The sequence below is a fragment of the Dermochelys coriacea genome, chromosome 2 (assembly GCF_009764565.3).
Source record: "Dermochelys coriacea isolate rDerCor1 chromosome 2, rDerCor1.pri.v4, whole genome shotgun sequence".
NCBI classification, from domain to species: domain Eukaryota; kingdom Metazoa; phylum Chordata; order Testudines; family Dermochelyidae; genus Dermochelys; species Dermochelys coriacea.
Genome location: NC_050069.1, coordinates 83,258,314 through 83,279,425, shown reverse-complemented (window position 1 = coordinate 83,279,425; position 21,112 = coordinate 83,258,314). Strand labels below are relative to the sequence as shown.

At 41.2% G+C, this 21,112-nt stretch overlaps 1 protein-coding gene across 3 annotated transcripts in view; it reads left to right on the top strand.

The window, feature by feature from the left end:
- Window positions 1–21,112, top strand: part of CABLES1 (Cdk5 and Abl enzyme substrate 1) — a 118,417-nt gene that overhangs the window by 50,251 nt on the left and 47,054 nt on the right. For all 3 annotated transcript variants that reach the window (XM_038389399.2, XM_038389398.2, XM_038389401.2), the window contains exons 2-3: window positions 14,992–15,063; window positions 17,729–17,821. In XM_038389399.2, the coding sequence (XP_038245327.1) occupies window positions 14,992–15,063; window positions 17,729–17,821 (165 nt within the window). The remainder of the gene's footprint in view (window positions 1–14,991; window positions 15,064–17,728; window positions 17,822–21,112) is intronic.

Below are 21,112 nucleotides of genomic sequence, written 5' to 3'. Positions count from 1 at the left end.
GTAATGGCGTGGATTTTGGTATTTCCACTTGGAATATTGATCTCCTTTTGAATTTGTTGAGAGATCTGAGATCTAAAGTGGGTTATATGGCTTTTTAAAATCTTTATACTACAAAGGCTCTTGGGCCCTTCCAAAAATATCTCTCTCTCCCTGGAACTAGTTCTGTTATTCCAAAGTGTAGGATATGGACTAACTTCTGATGCTATGAAGGGTCTTGTTGATACGTGTGGAAGAGAGTGTTTCTCTAAGAAATCCCTAAGTTTCATGTCAAAGCTCTGCTACAAATTGTTTGACTTGAATAGCACTTTAAAATGGCTATGTAGTTAGTATTCTTGAGCTTTTGAAGCTATGTTTCTGGAGAATTCTTCAGTCCTAAACCCGGGCTTAGAGCAAAGATCTGATCTGCCGCCATTCATCATGGAGATAAGGAACGCTCCATGCGAAGGCTGCCTGACATGGAAAGTCCTGGAATGAAATTCACAAGTAAAACAGAATTTTTCCTTTCAATCTTTTTGTTTTGTTTGAAAAATACAGCATATGCTCTCCAAATTTACAGCACTTACTCTTTGAGTAAAGAATTATTTTTCTGAGCATTTACAAGTAAATCTGTATTGGCTTAAATTAATTAATTAAAATTGATTTTAAAAAACTGTATTTAAGAAATTTAGCATCCATGTCAGTTGTTTTTTTTCCAAGTGATCATAATTATAGAATAACTGAGGCTCTTCAAACTTTCCATGTACTTAATATTAATTGAAGTCTTGCACATAGGCTATACTTGAAGGAATTAGGTTGTAATTAAGCTATGAATCGTAGTTTTATCTAATTTTTTTTTTTGGTATTACATAGGCGACAGACAGGGTCAAGTCACAACTCGGGTAACTCTTAAATAGTACAATTCCGACATTGCTGGTAACTCAAGCAATCATCTCCCTTCCTTTTTAGCTAATTTGTATGCAACCGTTCTATTGGTTGTAACAACTGATATAAGGAAGACCAAACATGTATCAAGAGTTCTCAGTGGTAGACTACTTGGCCCAGATGTCACTGCTGGGGTTTCATGACTGCATGCTATATTTGGGCATCAGTGCAAGAAGTGCTCCTCATGGCTCTGCTGTCTTAGGTAGACAGCACACCAAGGTAGTACTGCCAAGGAAGACTGATGCAGGGGTTGCCATCAAAGTACAAAGACATTGGACCTTTGGCACTTGGCTCCCCCTGTCCCCCTTTTACATTGTGTCAGACCTAACACGGCACTTCAAAGCAATATGAATTGTATTTTAAAGGCCAAATTTGCTAGTATCCTCTGATCTGTGCTGCTCTGATGTAGAACAGCTGTAAACCCAGTCTGCCTTGCCCATGTGCTCTCGCTGCTTTCCTCTGCTCGGGTATAGTGGTGAATATGCCTACTTAAAAGTGGTTGAAGGTTATAACTACATATCTTCATATCATTAGAAATATCACTTGGAAGCATTCTTTTTGGGTCTCTCTCTTAGTGTTCATATATGAAAATTTTAATATATTTTTTTAAAAAGCACAAAAATTCCAAGATACAAAAGCTACATTAAGATGGACTTAAAAGTGAGAGACTGTGTCAATAATTTAAGGATAAAAAACGTTACAGGGATGTATTCATTTTTCCCAAACCAGGGAATTCAGAATTAAGGGTACACTTTTTAAAGAAATCTGTTACAAAATGGAAATGCTCAAGAAGGGTACCCAAAAACTCTAACTCTATCCTGTTGTAAAGGAACATGCAAATTGTTTTTAATGTGTTTTGTCAAATCGGTTTCAATTAATCTGGACCACAAATACTAAAATTCCCTAATCATAAAGTTAGGCATTACTACAGGGCAGACTTAAGGTTGTTTGGCTTTCTTAGCTGTTTATTTCCTTACATTAACATCTGAATTTCTGTTACATGTAACCTTAACTCTTAATTCTATTCTGCCATGAATTTATTTAATTTTGACATAAGCATAATCATTCAGAGTTGCCTTTACCTACTTCGGTGTCTTAGAACCCAATCCTACAAACTCTTTCTTAAACAAATAGTTCCACTGATTTCAGTTCAGCTGCTGTTCTGAGAAGGGGTTCTCAGAATCTGGCTCTTAGGTTATAGTGCAACTGCTGAATAGACATAAATTCTCATCCTAATATAACAGATAATGATTAACAAGCAGAGATGGCACAGGGAAAATCAGTCTGATTTTGCACAGAGAAAGGCTATTCTAGTAAAACATGGACCATATAAAGAGGAAATAAAGATGAGGGATTTGTATACCCTTTACAAAGCTATTGTTTTGGAAATAGCAATGGTGTTTATAGGACAAATGATTTATCATGTGATTTTGCTCCTTTTGCTAGCTTTGAATGTCTTTGACATTTGCACAATGATGTCTTATTATAAGATGCTGCATGTATTGTAGTAATGGCTGTTCTGAAAAAGATAGCCACGTTAATGTCCTGAGCTATTGAAAATGTATCTTTGTACACAAGCCTTGCCTAATAGTTCCTGAAGAACTAGCAAAGGGTACAAAAACCAGTGGTTCTTTTATTTAGTCCCTGTCACAGGGTGGCTGGCCAGCTCCAGTAAAAGAAGCAGGTCCAGCGCCCCTGTGCCAGAATAGGTGCCCTACTTTGGCCAATTAAGAGGGCAGGGCAGCACCCTGGATATGGGAAGGGAGGATCTGAGGGAAGAGGAGACTAGTGTGTTGGGGAGACCCAGTGAGTCAAGGAGATTCAGTCAGGAAAAGGGCAGGTGAGAGCTGTCTGGGCATCAAGAGACTGGAGAGGGTCTCCAGGGAAAGCTGCAGTGAGTAGAAAGCTCTCTGCAGGTCCTCACTGGAAAGAAGGAGAAATTATCAGGGAGCCAGTAGAAGGGCTGTCCTACTGACCTTCCTGAACCGGAGCCAGTGCTCGGAGGCTGGAAAGGGTTTGGGGCTAGGAGGCCAGGCGTGGGGCTGGCCTCCTGATCTTCCTGATCCAGAGAACTATAGCCAGAGAAAGCTAGAGAAGGGCTGAAGGGTGAGAGCCGCTGAGGGAGATGCCTGCTGGCTCTCTGAGCTAGAGAGCTGAAGTCTGGAAGGGGGCATGGCAAGAGTTCTTGGAGCTGTACTGGAGAACCGGGGTGCGATGAGAATAGCCGGGCTGTACTTGACATATTGCACGTAGTGTTTGGACAATGCTGGGTAATTATGGCCTATGGTTGTGGGAGATTTGTTATGATTTATATACACAGGACTTTTGTAATAAATTAACCCTACAAGTGAGAGAGAGAGAGAGAGAGAGATTCAGAAAGACTTAATGGACTATTTCTGGGGACTCTGAAGCAGGGAAACTGAGGCAGGTATGTCATGTTGCAACATGCAAGAGGAAGGTGCTCCAGTAGTAGTGCCTTCTTACAGTCCTGTTTAAATTATTCAACAGACAGAAAAATAAAATAATTTGTAGAAGTGAATCAAAAATGCTTTGGCTGAATAAATGACCAACTGTATGTAATGTGATATATACATTTTAGAAGGTTGAGGGATATTTTTTGAAGCTCTAACCTCTTGTACTGAATCCCTATCCATAGCGAGTGCTGTCATATGTCTCATTACAGTTGGGTCATGGTCAGCAGTAGGAGGATGGGTAACACAGAGGCTACTGCCTGCAGAGAAAAAACAATAGGCTTCATGCAGCGGCTAGGGAAGATGAAGACAAACTAGGTCCCAGACCCCAACATTTTGGGTTTCCCGTCCATCAGAGCTGCAGGACCCCATCATACCTAGTGAGAAACTTCCTCCCGCTTCAAACACACTGTTTGTTTGTTTTTGTTTGTAAATCCCACTTGGACCCAGAATCGCACTTCTTTCAACAAGTCTGAGGCTGAACTGATGAGCAGAAGAGGCCAGAACCATTTATGTACTCTGTGTGTGTAATAAACAGAGGCTGCTTCCACTGACTTCAATGGAGTTACTCGTGATTTACACGGGTGCAAATTCAAGAAGAATCATGGTTGATCTACTCTTAAGTTAGGCTGACATAGCTACTTCTATGTGGAAAAAGAAATCACACCCCTGACTGAGAATAGCTATGCCAACCGAACCCCCACAGTAGGCACAGCTATGTTGACAAAAGAGTGCTTCTGTCGACATAACTAACTTCATTCAGGGAGGTGGTGTGCCTACACCGACAGAAAACCTACATCTGTCTCTGTAGGCTGAGTCTACACTACAGGGCTATGCCAATATAGTCTCCGTAGTGTAGACACAGCCTCTGATCCATCTATTAGACACAGATTATTCTGGTTAACTGGGGGGACTTGTGGTACAGTTTTCTAGAGAGAGTGCTTGTGTGTGCATATAATTCTACTAGGTCTTCCCTCCATTTATCAAAATCTTTAATGTCTAATATATATGTGTTTATTATGCTCACATACACTGGACCCATTCTGTACAGTATTATGGGTTACTATGGTAGAATTTTGTGAGCTACTTCAAAGCTTGTGTCTAGACGTTCAGCACTGGGAGAGGATGAGGGCTAGAGAAGGAGCAAATGGTTTGGATTTCAAAGTAGATGAGGAGGCAGGTTCAAGCACAGAGAATGTTTGGGAAGGTCCCAACTGGGAGAAGCATTCTTATAACCGGGGGTTGAGGTTAGTTCTGTCTAAGCTGTTTCCTGCCCTCTTCTTTTAAACTGGAAAGTCTCAAAAACTTGCCCTGGAGGAGATGGGGGAGACCAAACAGGAAAAATGGCACTGTTGAAATCATCTCCAGACGTTAGCCTAACTGTCTGTAGACTAATCTAGTTTCGCAATGCATGTCTCAACAGGAACAGGTTGTTGAGTCAGTGTTGGGCATTGATCACCACAGTCGGATAACTGCTTTCTCTTGAATCAGAATATCAATGAGACATCCTTAAAGCCCAGTGCAAAAAGTCATGTTCCAAACCATAACTTCATCCTGCACAGAGGTAGCTATTAAGATGAGTTATCTTTCAAAGCATCCTTTTTTGTATTCTGTGGTTTGAATTACTGTTTCTTGATTAACAAAACAATTGATGTATTTTTCAAAATATGCTGAATGTTTTTCGAGTTTTGGTTGTTTTTTTTTTAAGCGCTCAACTGCAGCTGCATTCCAAAACTACTAAACAGTTTTAAAGAGCTGAATTATGCGTTGGATTTCTTTATGGGTTACTAGGCAGCTCTTTGTAGTTTTTATTACATATAATTAATTACAGCTCTAGCATCAGCCTGTCCTGTTCCTTCCTATCACTTTGGGTGCCTCTGGTCAATTTTCCTTTTTTTCAGAAGCTTATTCAGGATTTGTTTTCCTATATTTCTCTTTCTGTAATGTTAGATGAGCAGAGACCAAAAACTACCTTCTATTATATAATGATGCGGATACTTGGATTTTGTGAAACATCCTTACATGTTGATAGTGTTTTAATGGCTCTTCTTCCATTCCTCAAAATCCTAGGAGCTAATAGTGTAATGTCCAAGTCAGCCTTCTTTAATTGAGAACTCCTCTTCAATGAGTTTTCGAGTACTCACAGCAAAGGGTACATTTAAATCAAACCTGCCATGTCTCCCAGGAAATTGGGCAATTCTGGTCACTCTAATAGTCCCAAGATACAATACTTTAAACTCTGGTATAAACAGTTAACAGCCCTGACAGTCCAACCCTGCTGCTTCTCTGGCACTTGTTTTCTCATATTGATGCTGGTCACTACAGAAATGAGATGAACATATTGGACACCTGAACTATGACAATCTTAAAGTGACATGATTTCTTGACCATTTTTCATCAATGTTAATCATTTGAACACTTGCTTATTGGAGTACCTGCAGCCTGTCCATGGCTATTGAACCTATTGTGGGATTTCAGTAGCAGTGAACACCCCAAACAAGGATAATTTTATGAATAACAAATTGTATACATATTTGTTCATACAAAGTCCGGCCTTTTTTCCCCAATTCATATACAGCTATTGGTTTGGTTTAAGATACTTTAATCATGGATTCTGGAGGAGCTGTACCTGCACCAGCACCTTTTTGTAAGCCCCTCTGATATCTGTTATAAAAAAATCCCTAATGTCTGATGATGCTCCTTTGAAGTCAATGAGAGCTGCACCATTAACTTCAGCAGGTTTAGGATCACACCCATAGTGAGTGTGGTCTTCATCACCAACTTGTGCAGAATCTATACTTATATTACATCCCCACATATACTAATATTGTTTTGTAGCTGGGCTAGAAACCAAGAGAGTGGGATTTTTTTTTTCTTAAGAGCAACATTGCCATTCTTATCTTGTAGTTCAGATCTGAACTTCATGGCTCAATGGCATCTTTAGTGTTGCTTCTTAAGGTTTACTTGTACGTCTGATTGATGTGATTGATCTGTGTGTATTGCAGCAATTGACTACGCAGCTATTTTTCTGAGAATAGTAAATTGTTTAATGAATCCATTCTTGCAATGTACTCACATTAAAAATTTGTCAGTGATGGAGAATCCACCACAACGCTTGGTAAATTGTTCCAATAACTAATTGACCTCTGTCAAAAATTTACACTTTATTTTCAGTCTGAATTTGTCTAGCTTCAACTTCCTGCTATTGGATCATGTTATACCAAGAGATTGAAGAGCCAATTTTTAAATATTTTGTCCCTATATAGACACCTATAGACACAAATCAAGTTACCCCTTAACCTTCTCTTTGTTAGTTTGAGCTTGCTGAATCTGTTTAATCTGTCACAGTCAAGCATGTTTTCTAATCCTTTCGTCATTCTCAGGGCTCTTCTCTGAATCTTCCCTAAGGGCCTGTCTACACTGGCACTTTACAGTGCAGGAACTTTCATGCTCACGGTGCGAAAAATCACCCCCGTGAAAAATCACCGCACTCCCAGTGCTGGTATCTATGCCCTTCCTGGAGGTGGGTTTTTTTTAAGAGGGCTGGGAGTCCCGGCGCTTTGCCACGACTACACTGGCAACGTTACAGTGCTGAGCTTTAACGTTGCCAGTGTAGACTATCCCTAATTTATCAACATCTTCATGAACTGTGGCCACCAGAACTTGACACAGTGTTCCAACAGCAGTCAAGCAGAGTAAAATAACCTCCCTGCTCCTACTCTAGATTCCTTATTTATGCATCCCATGATTGCATTAGCTCATTTGGCCACAGCATCACACTGAGTTCATGTTCAGCTGATTATCCACCATGATCCACAAATCTTTTTCAGACTCACTGTTTCTGTAAGCGTGGTCTACATTCTTTGTTCCTAGATGTATACGTTTATATTTAGCTCTATTAAAATGCATACTGTTTGCTTGCCCCTAGTCTACCAAGTGATCCAGATTATTCTGAATCGGTGACCTGCCTTTTCATTATTTTCAATCCCTCAATTTTTGTCATCAGCAAACTTTATCAGTGATAATTTTGTTTTTTTCCAGGTCATTGATAAAAATGTTAAATGGCTCATGGCCAAAACTGATCCCTGTGGGACTGCACAGGAAACACACCCACTTGATGATGATTCCCCATTTACAGTTTCATTTTAAGACCTATCATTTATCCCATTCTTAATCCATATTTGTCATTTGTAGGCTGATGTAATGAGCTGAGAAGGAATAGGTAGCCAAGAAGATTGTTTCAGATAAATGTTTAAGGGAAATTGTTGCCATGTGGCAAAAATCAATAGGCTGGATATCAGCACTTTCTGCTTAAATGGGATTCTGGGCAGCAACATTTTAACAAGGTCTGGATTTCAGAACTATGAAGTTATCCTCCCTCAAAAATTGATATGAAACCCTTAATTCCAGGCAAGAGAATATGGTCCACTCAGCTACATATGGCAATATTTACTTAGGCCCCATCTACACAGCAGCATATTACTGTGGGAGAAATTTGGCCAGCTAAATCGAGCGAAGGTGTTACCTTGCATCTACACTAGAGAAAATGGCTGAGTTTAGGTCAGGCTTAGCTAGCATGTGTTAGCTAAACCAGAACTAAATTCGACCAATTTTCCTAGTCAAGAAACCCTTTAACATTTTAACTAATGTATTTTAATACAGAGATGTAGACAAGGCAAGTCGTATTTTAGCATGAGTTAGCCAGCAGAGGTGAACCTATACTAATTTTAAACCATGTTAACTAAAGGCTGGTTTACACACAAACTTGCAACAAAATGACAAAATCTGTTTAATTCACACACTGTTGTCATTTTAGGCAAGTGTGCATTTGATCATTCTTGCTTCAGAATATGTCCTATTAATTTTTTTTCTTGAAATAGAACATTTTTATTCCAAAATAAGTTTCCACATACAGTCTTGCACCAAAATGACAATGTGTGAATGAAAACAAATTATTTTTGATGAACATTTGTGTGTTGACCAACCCCAAAACACTTTTTAGTTAACAAGTTTTAAAATGCATCATTTTAGTTTGTACAAATAAGCTCTAAGTGTGAGAACTCAGAGGAAGAAAGTTCTAATGTTAGAAATCAACATTAAAAAAAGTAAGTACAGGTGATTAGAAAGGCTTTGTCAAATGCAAATAAAGTCAAATTCTCCCACTTGCAGCATTATGTCTATAGCTTACCATTTCAAAAGCTTTATTCCTAAAAAAAAAAAAAAAAAAAAAAGTCCTTTTTTAATGTTTGTGCAACACAGGATGTGGGTTCGTTCACATAGATAACGTTCCTTAGTTGCTGTTTCTAGTATGACATTCAGTTGTGAAAAGGCTTATCATGTTGGCATTTAAGTGATCATAATTAGGCTTCAAAAGTACCTCCCCCAATGAATGGGAGGAAATTCACACTCAATGCTATTGTTTCAGTCTGTCTGGATACAGACTCAAAGCAGTACATCTTCTCAAGGCTACCTTGACATCCAAATGGACTATGTTTTTTTTCAGTGAAAGCTCAGATTCTGCTAGGGAACCCATAATCCTTGGAATTTCTTTGCTTGAGCATTTGTTATACATAATATTCCGCTGTAAATGTAAGGAATGTTACTGCTGTAGCTCATAGTTTGGCTCACTTCTTTTAATCTCTCAAACTACTCTGCAAATTACACAAATTCACTGCACTGCGAACAGCAGGGAGCTGCATTCCAGGACAAGTATGAGCAGAGGCTACTTATTTGCACAAGTAGGGTAAAGCACTAGGAATAGTCCTCCACACTGGACAGAATTTAGTTGCAAACTTTTTATTCTCAGGAACACAAAGTGAAAAAGGACTAGCGATGGGAAGAAAATGGACAGGTCTATGGCTTTGTCTTGAGTAGGGTTTAAAGGTACGAGGTTAAATCATGGCTCAGTCTGACACAAGGCCTATCGGGGTGGGGGGGCCCATGAGGGCCATTTGGCCTGGGCCTCAAGTTCAAAGGGGGCCTCAAATTTAGACACTTATCAATTTTTTGGCATTTGATAGGTTTTGCAACTTGTTTTTATGCGCATCCCTATTGGACCAAAATGTGAGACACACTCTCAGCTTAGAGCTGCAAATTTAAACAAATAAGAGATGTGATTTGGTAAAAGACATAATTTTTTTTATCTGATATAGATTTTATCATATTAAAGAGTTTAAAATGTTCATAAAAATAAAAATATATCGGTTCTGATGGCACAAGATTACACCCTGATGAACATGTCCTCTCAGATCAGCTGATTATATAAACAAACCACTACTAGTGGCTGGTGCTGGATCAAGTGCGTGTTGAAAGATAGAGAATTGTTACATTTTAGTGTCTTTATAGTTTTACATCTAGTTGACTAAGGAATTATTTATGTGTGAGAATTCCTCATTATTATCTTCATATGATATCTAAAAGAGGTGACTGGTTGGTTGGTTGAGTCCTAACTTGGAAGCTTGGCCATCATCATAGGCTTTTGTAGTCTATAGACTCAGATTCAAGGTGAAAATATGTGAGGACAATCTTGTCCTCACCAAGCTCACTGTACACATGTTTGAAATTTTTGGACACTATCTCTCTGTCTGTATCCGTGTCTGTATTTACTATATATATGTTATCCCTTTGTCTTCAGCTCAGCCTGTTATATTATACCTTGCGTGCTTGAGTTTTGATTCAGTGATGAGAATAATAACCTGTCTGACGTGTTGAAGCACATAAAGAACTATCACCATTCAGCTATGGGACAGGAGCGTTTGAATAGGCTTGCCATGCTTAATATCACTGTGACATTGCATGAAAGCTAGATTTTTTTTTTTCTCATCTCCCCTTCTTTGTGACTCCTTATTTTGTTTTCATGTGTTGTCACAATAATTGGCTGGCTAAGTACTCTAAAAGTGTACTCAAGATTGTCTTGAAACTTGCCGTAGCTCAGGGGATGCAGGGTAAGATTAGTGGTTCATATTTGGGGTCACTTAAGCTAGGCATTCGTTAAATACAGATCTCCTAAAAATTATGTATTTATAAAGTCACCTGGTTCTTATGTATTTATAAAGTCACCCGCCCACATATGGGCTTAGGCTATTGTTCTGATCCTCACCCACTTGGCATTTGTCTTAGCTAATGCACAGTACCCACTGCCCCTTTGGGGAGGCAATATTTTAAAAGTTATTGAGGGCAGAGTGACTGCTACACCGTGGATCAACCCAGAACCAATGAACCTAAGAGAGTAAAATGTGTATGTGCAGCAAAACTAGTGATCTGTCGCAAGACAGATGATTTGCTGTCAATCTGTTTTCTCAGTAATTGGCTGGCTCAATGTGATGTGTTCTGGCCATTGAACCTGAGCTGCATCCATGCACTGAGTTCCAGCTCAGCTGGCAGCTTTCACTGATGTGTGTTGTGCGTGTTCCTTGCTCTCTGCCTTCATTCTGCTGGGTCTCCTTATGGATGTCCAAAATTTCCAATTTCAGAGCAATATTTTAAAGTGCTCTAACATCCACATGCAGACTCTACTTCTAATTGAAAAGTATTGTCAAGGAAGTCAGCATTAATTACAGAGAGAAGATGAAAGATTCCGGTAAGCAGTTAGAGTAATGTAATCATGACTCTTGATCTTCAGCTGTTTCCTGAACAATGGGATGGAGTGCAATCAAAGGAAAGCAAGTCGCTAGGTCATTTGATCAAGGGGTTGCCTGATACACAGTATCTGCCTTCATGAGCTACTCATAATATTTTCAGATTTTGGGGGATTCAAAGATAGGGATATTGGGGGCGGGGTCAGAGCAGTGTGGGGGGGATGTTGTGGGTGTTGGAGTAGGGCAGAGGGTGTGCCGATTAGCAGGGTGCAAAGTGGTGGGCTCTGCCACCTTGCCAACCTTTACCCCTTTGATCTGTGTTTTGGCACAGCTACTGAGGGGCCAGCGTATCCTAGGAGATGACTATTGTTAGAGTAAGGGATCATCCAAATACTGTTTGTTTGGGGTTTTTTTTTTAAAACCCAGTTAGAAGTTTGTGAAGAACGGGGTTTCCGAAAACTGGGTTTTCAGTGATCCCTTGATGAATATGAGATTGTCCTCAAAGGGACCTTTATTCTCTGGGAGCTCAGAAGTGCTGATGGAGCAGAACCATCATGGGGGGAAGGGAGGGGAGAGGGCAAGGCTGGGGAGAGTTGGGCACCTTCCCTTCAGTGACTTAGGAGAGAAGAGAAGTGGTGCCACCTGAACCCTCCTCCACAACTGCCCCCATCCTTCAACAGTTTCTCCCCATGGCAGCCCCACTAGGAGCTCCCTGTTCAGGGAAAGTACCCAGAATCAGCACTTCCCTGTGCTACGGGAAAGGGGGAGGTCAGAAAAATGTAGGGAGGAAAGGAAGGGGCAGAGCTGTGCAGTGGGTGCTTTAGCTCAGTCTTCACATCTTCCCCCCCCCCCCACATTTTTGTCCCTCATTCAAAACATGCCTCCCACTGACATTACACCCAGTCCCTGCACTACTCCTGCATCCTCTCCACAGCACCTCAATCCAGCAGGCTTGGGAAGAGCGCTGCTCCCTTGGCCCTAGTAACTTGATGGCTGTGCAGCAGCACTCTCCTTAATACAGTATTGGAGTTACCCTGTCCTGCTCTTATTTTCCTTCTCACAAAAACAACACTCCTCGCCTGTGCTATAGAGTAAATTCTGTCCTCTTAAGTGTTAGGCCATGATTTTTTTTTCTTTATTTCAGTCTTTTCATGATAAAAATACAGGTCAAAAAACCTGAGAGTAAAGGAAATAACACATGTAACCTTGACAGTTGCATTTCATCAAAGGGATGTCTGGCCCAACAAAGAGAACCTCCTTGCTATGTATAGAACATCATAAAATTAACATCAGAATTAATGAGATTTATGACCGAATTAATGAGAGCTCATTTTTAAACTGCTATTCAGCACCTACTACTGCTACTTTTACAATTTTTGAACTATATATTTAGATCCTGTATTTAGATTCCTGTATTTCAAGGAATCCCTGTTGAGGTTACAGGGACAAACCATCCCGATGAGTCGAAAGAATAGTAAATATGGCAGGCGACCAGCTTGGCTTAATGGTGAAATCCTAGCGGATCTTAAACATAAAAAAGAAGCTTACAAGAAGTGGAAGGTTGGACATATGACCAGGGAAGAGTATAAAAATATTGCTCGGGCATGTAGGAAAGATATCAGGAGGGCCAAATCGCACCTGGAGCTGCAGCTAGCAAGAGATGTCAAGAGTAACAAGAAGGGTTTCTTCAGGTATGTTGGCAACAAGAAGAAAGCCAAGGAAAGTGTGGGCCCCTTACTGAATGAGGGAGGCAAGCTAGTGACAGAGGATGTGGAAAAAGCTAATGTACTCAATGCTTTTTTTGCCTCTGTTTTCACTAACAAGGTCAGCTCCCAGACTGCTGTGCTGGGCAACACAAAATGGGGAAGAGATGGCCAGCCCTCTGTAGAGATAGAGGTGGTTAGGGACTATTTAGAAAAGCTGGACGTGCACAAGTCCATGGGGCCGGACGAATTGCATCCGAGAGTGCTGAAGGAATTGGCGGCTGTGATTGCAGAGCCCTTGGCCATTATCTTTGAAAACTCGTGGCGAACGGGGGAAGTCCCGGATGACTGGAAAAAGGCTAATGTAGTGCCCATCTTTAAAAAAGGGAAGAAGGAGGATCCTGGGAACTACAGGCCGGTCAGCCTCACCTCAGTCCCTGGAAAAATCATGGAGCAGGTCCTCAAAGAATCAATCCTGAAGCACTTAGAGGAGAGGAAAGTGATCAGGAACAGTCAGCATGGATTCACCAAGGGAAGGTCATGCCTGACTAATCTAATCGCCTTTTATGATGAGATTACTGGTTCTGTGGATGAAGGGAAAGCAGTGGATGTATTGTTTCTTGACTTTAGCAAAGCTTTTGACACGGTCTCCCACAGCATTCTTGTCAGCAAGTTAAGGAAGTATGGGCTGGATGAATGCACTATAAGGTGGGTAGAAAGCTGGCTAGATTGTCGGGCTCAACGGGTAGTGATCAATGGCTCCATGTCTAGTTGGCAGCCGGTGTCAAGTGGAGTGCCCCAGGGGTCGGTCCTGGGGCCCGTTTTGTTCAATATCTTCATAAATGATCTGGAGGATGGTGTGGATTGCACTCTCAGCAAATTTGCGGATGATACTAAACTGGGAGGAGTGGTAGATACGCTGGAGGGGAGGGATAGGATACAGAAGGACCTAGACAAATTGGAGGATTGGGCCAAAAGAAATCTAATGAGGTTCAATAAGGATAAGTGCAGGGTCCTGCACTTAGGATGGAAGAATCCAATGCACCGCTACAGACTAGGGACCGAATGGCTCGGCAGCAGTTCTGCGGAAAAGGACCTAGGGGTGACAGTGGACGAGAAGCTGGATATGAGTCAGCAGTGTGCCCTTGTTGCCAAGAAGGCCAATGGCATTTTGGGATGTATAAGTAGGGGCATAGCGAGCAGATCGAGGGACGTGATCGTTCCCCTCTATTCGACACTGGTGAGGCCTCATCTGGAGTACTGTGTCCAGTTTTGGGCCCCACACTACAGGAAGGATGTGGATAAATTGGAAAGAGTACAACGAAGGGCAACGAAAATGATTAGGGGTCTAGAGCACATGACTTATGAGGAGAGGCTGAGGGAGCTGGGATTGTTTAGTCTGCAGAAGAGAAGAATGAGGGGGGATTTGATAGCTGCTTTCAACTACCTGAAAGGGGGTTTCAAAGAGGATGGCTCTAGACTGTTCTCAATGGTAGCAGATGACAGAACGAGGAGTAATGGTCTCAAGTTGCAATGGGGGAGGTTTAGATTGGATATTAGGAAAACTTTTTCACTAAGAGGGTGGTGAAACACTGGAATGCGTTACCTAGGGAGGTGGTAGAATCTCCTTCCTTAGAGGTTTTTAAGGTCAGGCTTGACAAAGCCCTGGCTGGGATGATTTAACTGGGACTTGGTCCTGCTTTGAACAGGGGGTTGGACTAGATGACCTTCTGGGGTCCCTTCCAACCCTGATATTCTATGATTCTATGATTCTATGATCCACCCCCAACAGCAATGAGACACCAGAGGACAATAATTGCCCATACATATGTGAAAACTGGAGGAAAATAGCATTTGGAGGGGAGCAGAGTGTGAAGAGAAGTACAATGAAATGCATTCCTTAGAGCAATGTGAATGATAGGAAGTCAGTTTTGGTTCATAGTGATATGGATATAGGTCTACACTATCTTCAACAAAATAAATATGTTGTCCTTCTGTAGGTATTTAAACCCATTGAAGAACAGAAACTGGAAAGCTGAAAGCAAGTTTGGGTGTAAACTGGGGAGAGTACTGTGGCATGAACTCAGTGGTTGGCAACATAAAGATTCAATTTTTGTTTTGATAGAAAAGCTTTTATGAAATGGTTTATTTATGATAGAAATCAGTTTGGATCTCCAAGATAAGTAGGACTGAACAGAATGAAACCTGTCTAATATAAAAACATGTGGCTCAGGTCATTCAACAGTGCGGCATGTTGCCCTTAAGAAACAGGATTTTTTTTTTAATTTAATCAATGGTGATTATTTCTTTTCTCCTCAGACGTCGGTTGATCTCCCAGCGCTCGTCTCTGGAGACTTTGGAGGACATCGAGGAAAATGCTCCACTTCGGAGGTGATTTTATACACTGTCTATATGTCCGTTTGCCTGCTATGTATAATAGGGACAGACTATGCCGCCCTTACTCATACTGAGCAGTACCTTTCTCAGGGAGTAAAACACCCAAGATGAAAAGTATCAGAATCTGGTCCATACTGTTTATCCTCCTTTTTTGTAGAACAAGGTGGTAGATAGAATCTGACTCAGGTTTAGACAGTAAGAAGTGGCAGTATAAATCGGCTGGATAGAGAATGGAAGGGCACTTAGAGCTGTGATTGTCAGTGCTAGGATTCATTAGAGCCTTAATGATGACGATATCATAATTATTTAACAGACTTTTTTAAAAAATTGAATTTAAGCTTTGTCTCTTTTTTTAATTATTATTTATTTTATTTGTGCATGTGTATTTGGGGTTTTGTTGTTGTTTTGAGGTTGGTGGTTATGATACTGCTTGTTCTTAGGTGAAAATGCTCAGTTGTGCTCTTTTATTATCCAGCACACTAGCTTTTTTCCCCTTAAGGAGTCTGTTCACACCCCTTTTGTATCCTCCGCCTCATCACAGTGTTAATCCTGCAGCCAAGAAGAGATGGCTTCTTTTTGGAGACTGCCGTGTGATTATACGACTAGTCACTAGGCAGTTGGCCAAAGTGATGCAATCTGCAGCGGTAGATTTAAAAATTAAAAGTATACAAAGAGATCCAAGCAGAGAGTTAAACTTCTAGTTCAGCTATTCGGTGAGGCAAAAGTTTAATTTTAAAGTTCTCTTTAGCGTTGGGACCTAGTAATTCAGATGGCATATATTGGTATTTACCACATTACCTTGCTTATCCATGTTTTGCTAATATGTACAAAAAATAGCTGTCTGTCCCCACCTCCCAGCAAAAATTTAATAGTAGAGGCTGTAGCAAGTTGGCCTATTACCAGTACTACATTATTTTTACAGAGGACACTTCCTAGTACATTATGAAGTGGTCTCATAAATGATTCAGATGGAAACATAATTGGCAAAAGAAATAAACAAAGTGCATTTGGTGGAGTGGAATTTGGTTTATTTACTTGCTAATTCACAAAATCACCTAGGGCTGTATTACTTTTGCAATGGAATCCCTGCCACAGTGGGGATTTTCTCTTTCAGTGGGGAGTCAGGGGAGATGTTGGCATAGGTCGGGGTGTCTGTGGAACTGCTGTCAGGGAGCAGATGGAGAAGCAATATAGCTCCTACAAAGGTGTGTAGTGTGTGGCTGGGTCCTCTGGCCTGTTCTGCAGGCGTAGAGCTAATGCACTCCCCCCGGCCCTCTAATAGAAGGATCTACGAGAAATTCAGTGCACCTCACAGCAGTTCATCTCCAGATGTGCTGGGTATTTGGCTGCCAGTAGGTTTGGCTACTAACTTCACCACTAAAAATCACATGAAACTTTTGTTGAAAGTTCAATCCTAGCCTCTCCTGTGTTTTGACAGGCATTGCCCACATATCCTGGAAAATCCACTACCATGCTTGAGCATACATGCACCGTAGCTGGCTTTCCAAGATACTTTACGTACAGGCCATCTAACAGTATTCAGGATAGAACTCTTAGGGCAAATCCCACTCTCCTGCCTCAACTGGCATGGAGCTCTCTTCCTGGAGTGGAACCAACACAATTCCATTGCAAAGAGAGGGAGGATTTCTGGATCTCAAACGGGTTTAGTCTCCCTCCCCACTGAGGAGCAGATCTCCCTGCACGACGCTGAGATTTGAGACCGGGGTCAGCTGGAGGCAGGGCTGGTGCTACTAATACATGGATAGAAGGGCCATTCTTTCCCTTGTTTGATGGTACAGGCACCAGGGAGGCAACTCCAGCCTGCAGGTACAGAACAGTTCTGCTGCTGCTGCTCCATCATCGGGGAAAGATTCCTTTCTTCTTAACTCCTGAGGAACATCCCAGTGCATAGCCTGGCTGCTCAATTTACGATTTGGGCCTTAATGCATTCATTCAGGGCCGTGAGGGTCTACATAAAATAACTTGGTAATTGAAACAAAAATTGACAAAATGTACTGCTGTTTCAGTCCATAAAGGAGTATCCTGGTTAATTTTTTCATTTTTTCTCCTATTGCACCTTATCTTAAAAATTATCATTTTTAAGAAAAAATATTGGGGAAAAAAAAATTGCTTTTAGAACTTCTGAGAATTTTTTCCCTAAGCAATTACTTTATCTATTGTTCAAATGTTTTATAACTTATCACAGAAATAACTGACCTCTGTAACAAAAGGAACAGGAGAATCACTCCAGTAACAGACAGATGACCAGTTGCTGCACCCTCTTTTTTTAATTTTAACTCTAACAGAAGCTTTTTAACGTGGTTGAGGAGGACACAAAAATGAAAGTGTGTAGACTGCATCTTGAGTTATTCCAAGAATTCAGCTAAAGATTTCTAATTACTGATCATTCCAGAAAACTGTGTCAAACATACCTCCGCAAAGTCCGAGAAGTTGTATGTTGCTGAGTTTTTGTGGAGTTTGTGTTTTTAATTTTAAGCCTTCTCATTTCCAGCCTTATTGTCTTCATCATTCCTGCTGACTCCTAAAACAGGGTGACTTGAATCATTTGTCTGGTCTTTCCTTCCTGTCATTGTGTTGAGACTTCTCAGCTGTCCAGCAAGGAGCTGACTACATTTTTTTTAACTGATTTATTTTTCAGATGTCGGACTCTGTCAGGTTCACCCAGACCAAAGAATTTTAAGAAGATTCATTTTATCAAGAACATGCGGCAACACGATACCAGAAGCGGCAGGTAATGCACAAGCAAAGTGTTCTGTTCGGAAGCTTGGGGCGGGGCCACAAGGAAGGTTAGAGTACATTTAGCACCATTACACAGCAAAGTTAACCTTTAGAAATTACTGTGTAACACAGACAATAAAACCCCATTAAAATTAAAATTACTCTCTAAATGAAGATGCGCACTAGCTTCTTCAAGTGAATTACTAATCGATTGAATTGCTAGTCAATGGATTTTTAAGACCCGATCTACTTTACAAAAAGAGTTGTGTAATAGGAAAGTACTTTTAAAACTATTTTTTTACAATAGTTTAAAGGTAACCAGGTTTTACCATCATGTTGGACTGAGCAGAATTTGGTTAAAACTGTTCCTTAAAACCAGTTTTGAAACTAGAGCCAGATCTTTGGGTACACCTAAGCTCTGCTTGATACATATAAACCAGGAGGGATTGGGGGGTTTCCAAACTGGTCCCCAGCACAAGTTACAGGAGTAGGGGGCATAAAGCCAGCTGGCCTGTTAGGACAGTTCTGTGGAAATGGGGCTGAGGATCTGGCCCCAGATTGCTGGAGACGTAGGATTCCCAGAGAAAGAGAGATCAAGAGAATTGGTAGTCTAGGAGATGGAGATCCTTTTGCGGGGGTAAGGGAGGAGTTTAACTTTGCAGGGGAGGAAAATGGTGGAATTGGAATTCTGGAGAGGAGAGCAAAGGGAATTGATCAATGGAATGCGAGTAGAGAGAGAAAGAGAGCTCTAAGAAGAGGCAAAAAAGGATAGCTCTGTCAAAAGAAGAGAATACAGATAAGGGGGTGAAATATAGTGTTGTTGCCTCTGTCGAACTAAACAATAAATATGACGAGTTCTATGTCTACTCTGATGGGTTCAGGGCAAGATTGGCCCTCCTGTGCTTGAGATGTGCAGTAGATTAGGAGCACCTGGAGTGGTTGAGTTAAAGGCAACCCGAGGAAATCTCCCTTTACATGGCAGATGCTTGGAACTTTTTTGTTTTTGCCAGTGGGTGCTTTTGAAGAGGTGTGTGTTCGGGAGGGGTAAAGGGGCACTCAGTCAGTTTTGGGGGAGGCTATTTTCAGCATATTTATACACTTCTTTCATATTCTAGTTATTGAATATGTCTATCATTGGTATCTTTACTATTTTAATGATTCAGTTGTTATGAACTACATAATTACATTATCATGAATTAAAGTGTATTAAGTTCTTTGCAATCACCTATAAGCTGTCTTCACTAATGTCCCAGTTTAAAAACATTACGTCTCACTGTAGCTTTCTGGATTAAACTGTCGGCAATCTTTTTTACACCTAGGTTCCCTGGTATTATTTTGATGCACGTTAAGGACAGCTACATTATTCAGTTGTGTCTGCTTCATTGATGACTGGAGATAATTTTTAGGTCTTCTGAAGCCAGAGAATGAGCATTCAACAGTTCAGGATGATACAGGCACCGTGAGAAGAATTCTTATGCATTTGCATTACTCTGGAAACAGTGCTTCCAGAATATTGCAAATGACTCCAAGATCTCTTTCTTGATGGGTAACAGCTAATTTAGGCACGATCTTTTTGAATATGTATAGTTGGGATTATATTTTGCCATGTGCATTACTTTGCATTTATCATTGAATTTCATCTGCCATTTTGTTGCCAAGACACCCAGTTTTGTGAGATCCCTCTATAACTCTTTGCAGTCTGTTTTGGACTTAACTATCTTGAATAATTTTGTATCATCTGCAAACTTTGCCACCTCACTGTTTACCCCTTTTTGCAGACCATTTATGAATATGTTGAACTGTGCAGATCCCAACCAGTACAAGCCCCTCTATTTACTTTTCTCCATTCTGAAAATGAACCATTTATTCCTACCCTTTGTTTCTTGTCTTTTAACTGGAGTGCCTGGGAATGCTTTCAGAGTGGTAGCCATGTTAGTCTGAATCAGCAAAAAGAACAAGGAGTACTTGTGGCACCTTAGAGACTAACAAATTTATTTGGGCATAAGCTTTCATGGACTAAACTCACTTCATCAGATGCATGGAGTGGAAAATACAGTGGGAAGATGGATGGATAGATAGATAGAGAGAGAGAGCATGAAAAAATGGGGGTTGCCATACCAACTCTAATGAGACTAATCAGCAGGAGAAAAAAACTTTTTTGTTTTTCATGTTCTCTGTATAAATATATCTTCATACTGTATTTTCCACTCCATGCATCTGATGAAGTGGGTTTAGCCCACGAATAAATTTGTTAGTCTCAAAGGTGCCAAAAGTACTTCTCCTTCTTTTTGGGAATGCTTTCAGAATCATCCAAGGATCCTTAATTTAGTTCAATGACAAGCCTTTTGTATTCTTAATCACCCTGCCTCTGTTTATAAACAAACTCCCTGCCCCAAGGGCAGAAGTTGTTAGCAGCACAAACTCATCACATTCCATACTCAAGCTCTGATTCCTGGGTGCTGAGCACCCACTCTTTTTTTCCTTGGGTGCTTGAGCCCTGGAGCACCCATATCAGTACCTATGATATTCAGCCTCACAACAGCCCATGCAGTGGGGAAGTGTTGTTGTTCCTGTTTCACAGATGGGGAACTGACGTACAGAGAGGCTAAGGGCTAGACTCACAAAGGGACTTAGGTGCCTGACAGCCATTTTAGGCATTTAAGTCCAACATTTAGGCACCACTGGGATCCTCAAAACCCCCACTCAGCTGCCCCCTAACCCTGTAGGCACCTACATTACCTGCATGCCTAAAGTTTCCACTGGTAAAGTCCCTGTGGTGCCCAAGTTTTCGCCTATTGGCATGTGCACAGCTGCTTGAGTCCTGGTGCGTCCCAGCTGCTCAACACCACAGCTCACACCTAAGCCCTATCTCTCTTGTGGGCCCCAAACTAGTAGATGGACTCAGAGCACACCTAACCAACACAAAGATGGCTAAGGAAGGCAGATGGTGGGTAGGTGGCTGTACCAGGATACCCAGAAGCCCAGTGGTTAGGGCACTCATATTAGGAGACTAATTTTCAAATCTCCACTTTGCCTGATTTGGGGCAGGAACTTTAAACCCATGTCTTCCATATCCCAGGTGAGTGCCCTAACCCACAGCTATTGGTTATTCTGGGGCTGGTTCTAATCGGGTACTGCCCCTGATCTCCAGTCTCTGATCCCAGCATGACTCTGACTCTGATTTTAACTCTTGTTTATGGCACCCAGCCTTGCAATTCCTCTAACTCCAGCCCAGTGACTGCCATCCATAGCGGGAAGACCTCAGCACAACTGTGACTGCCTATGCCCCGTTCCCTTACACACT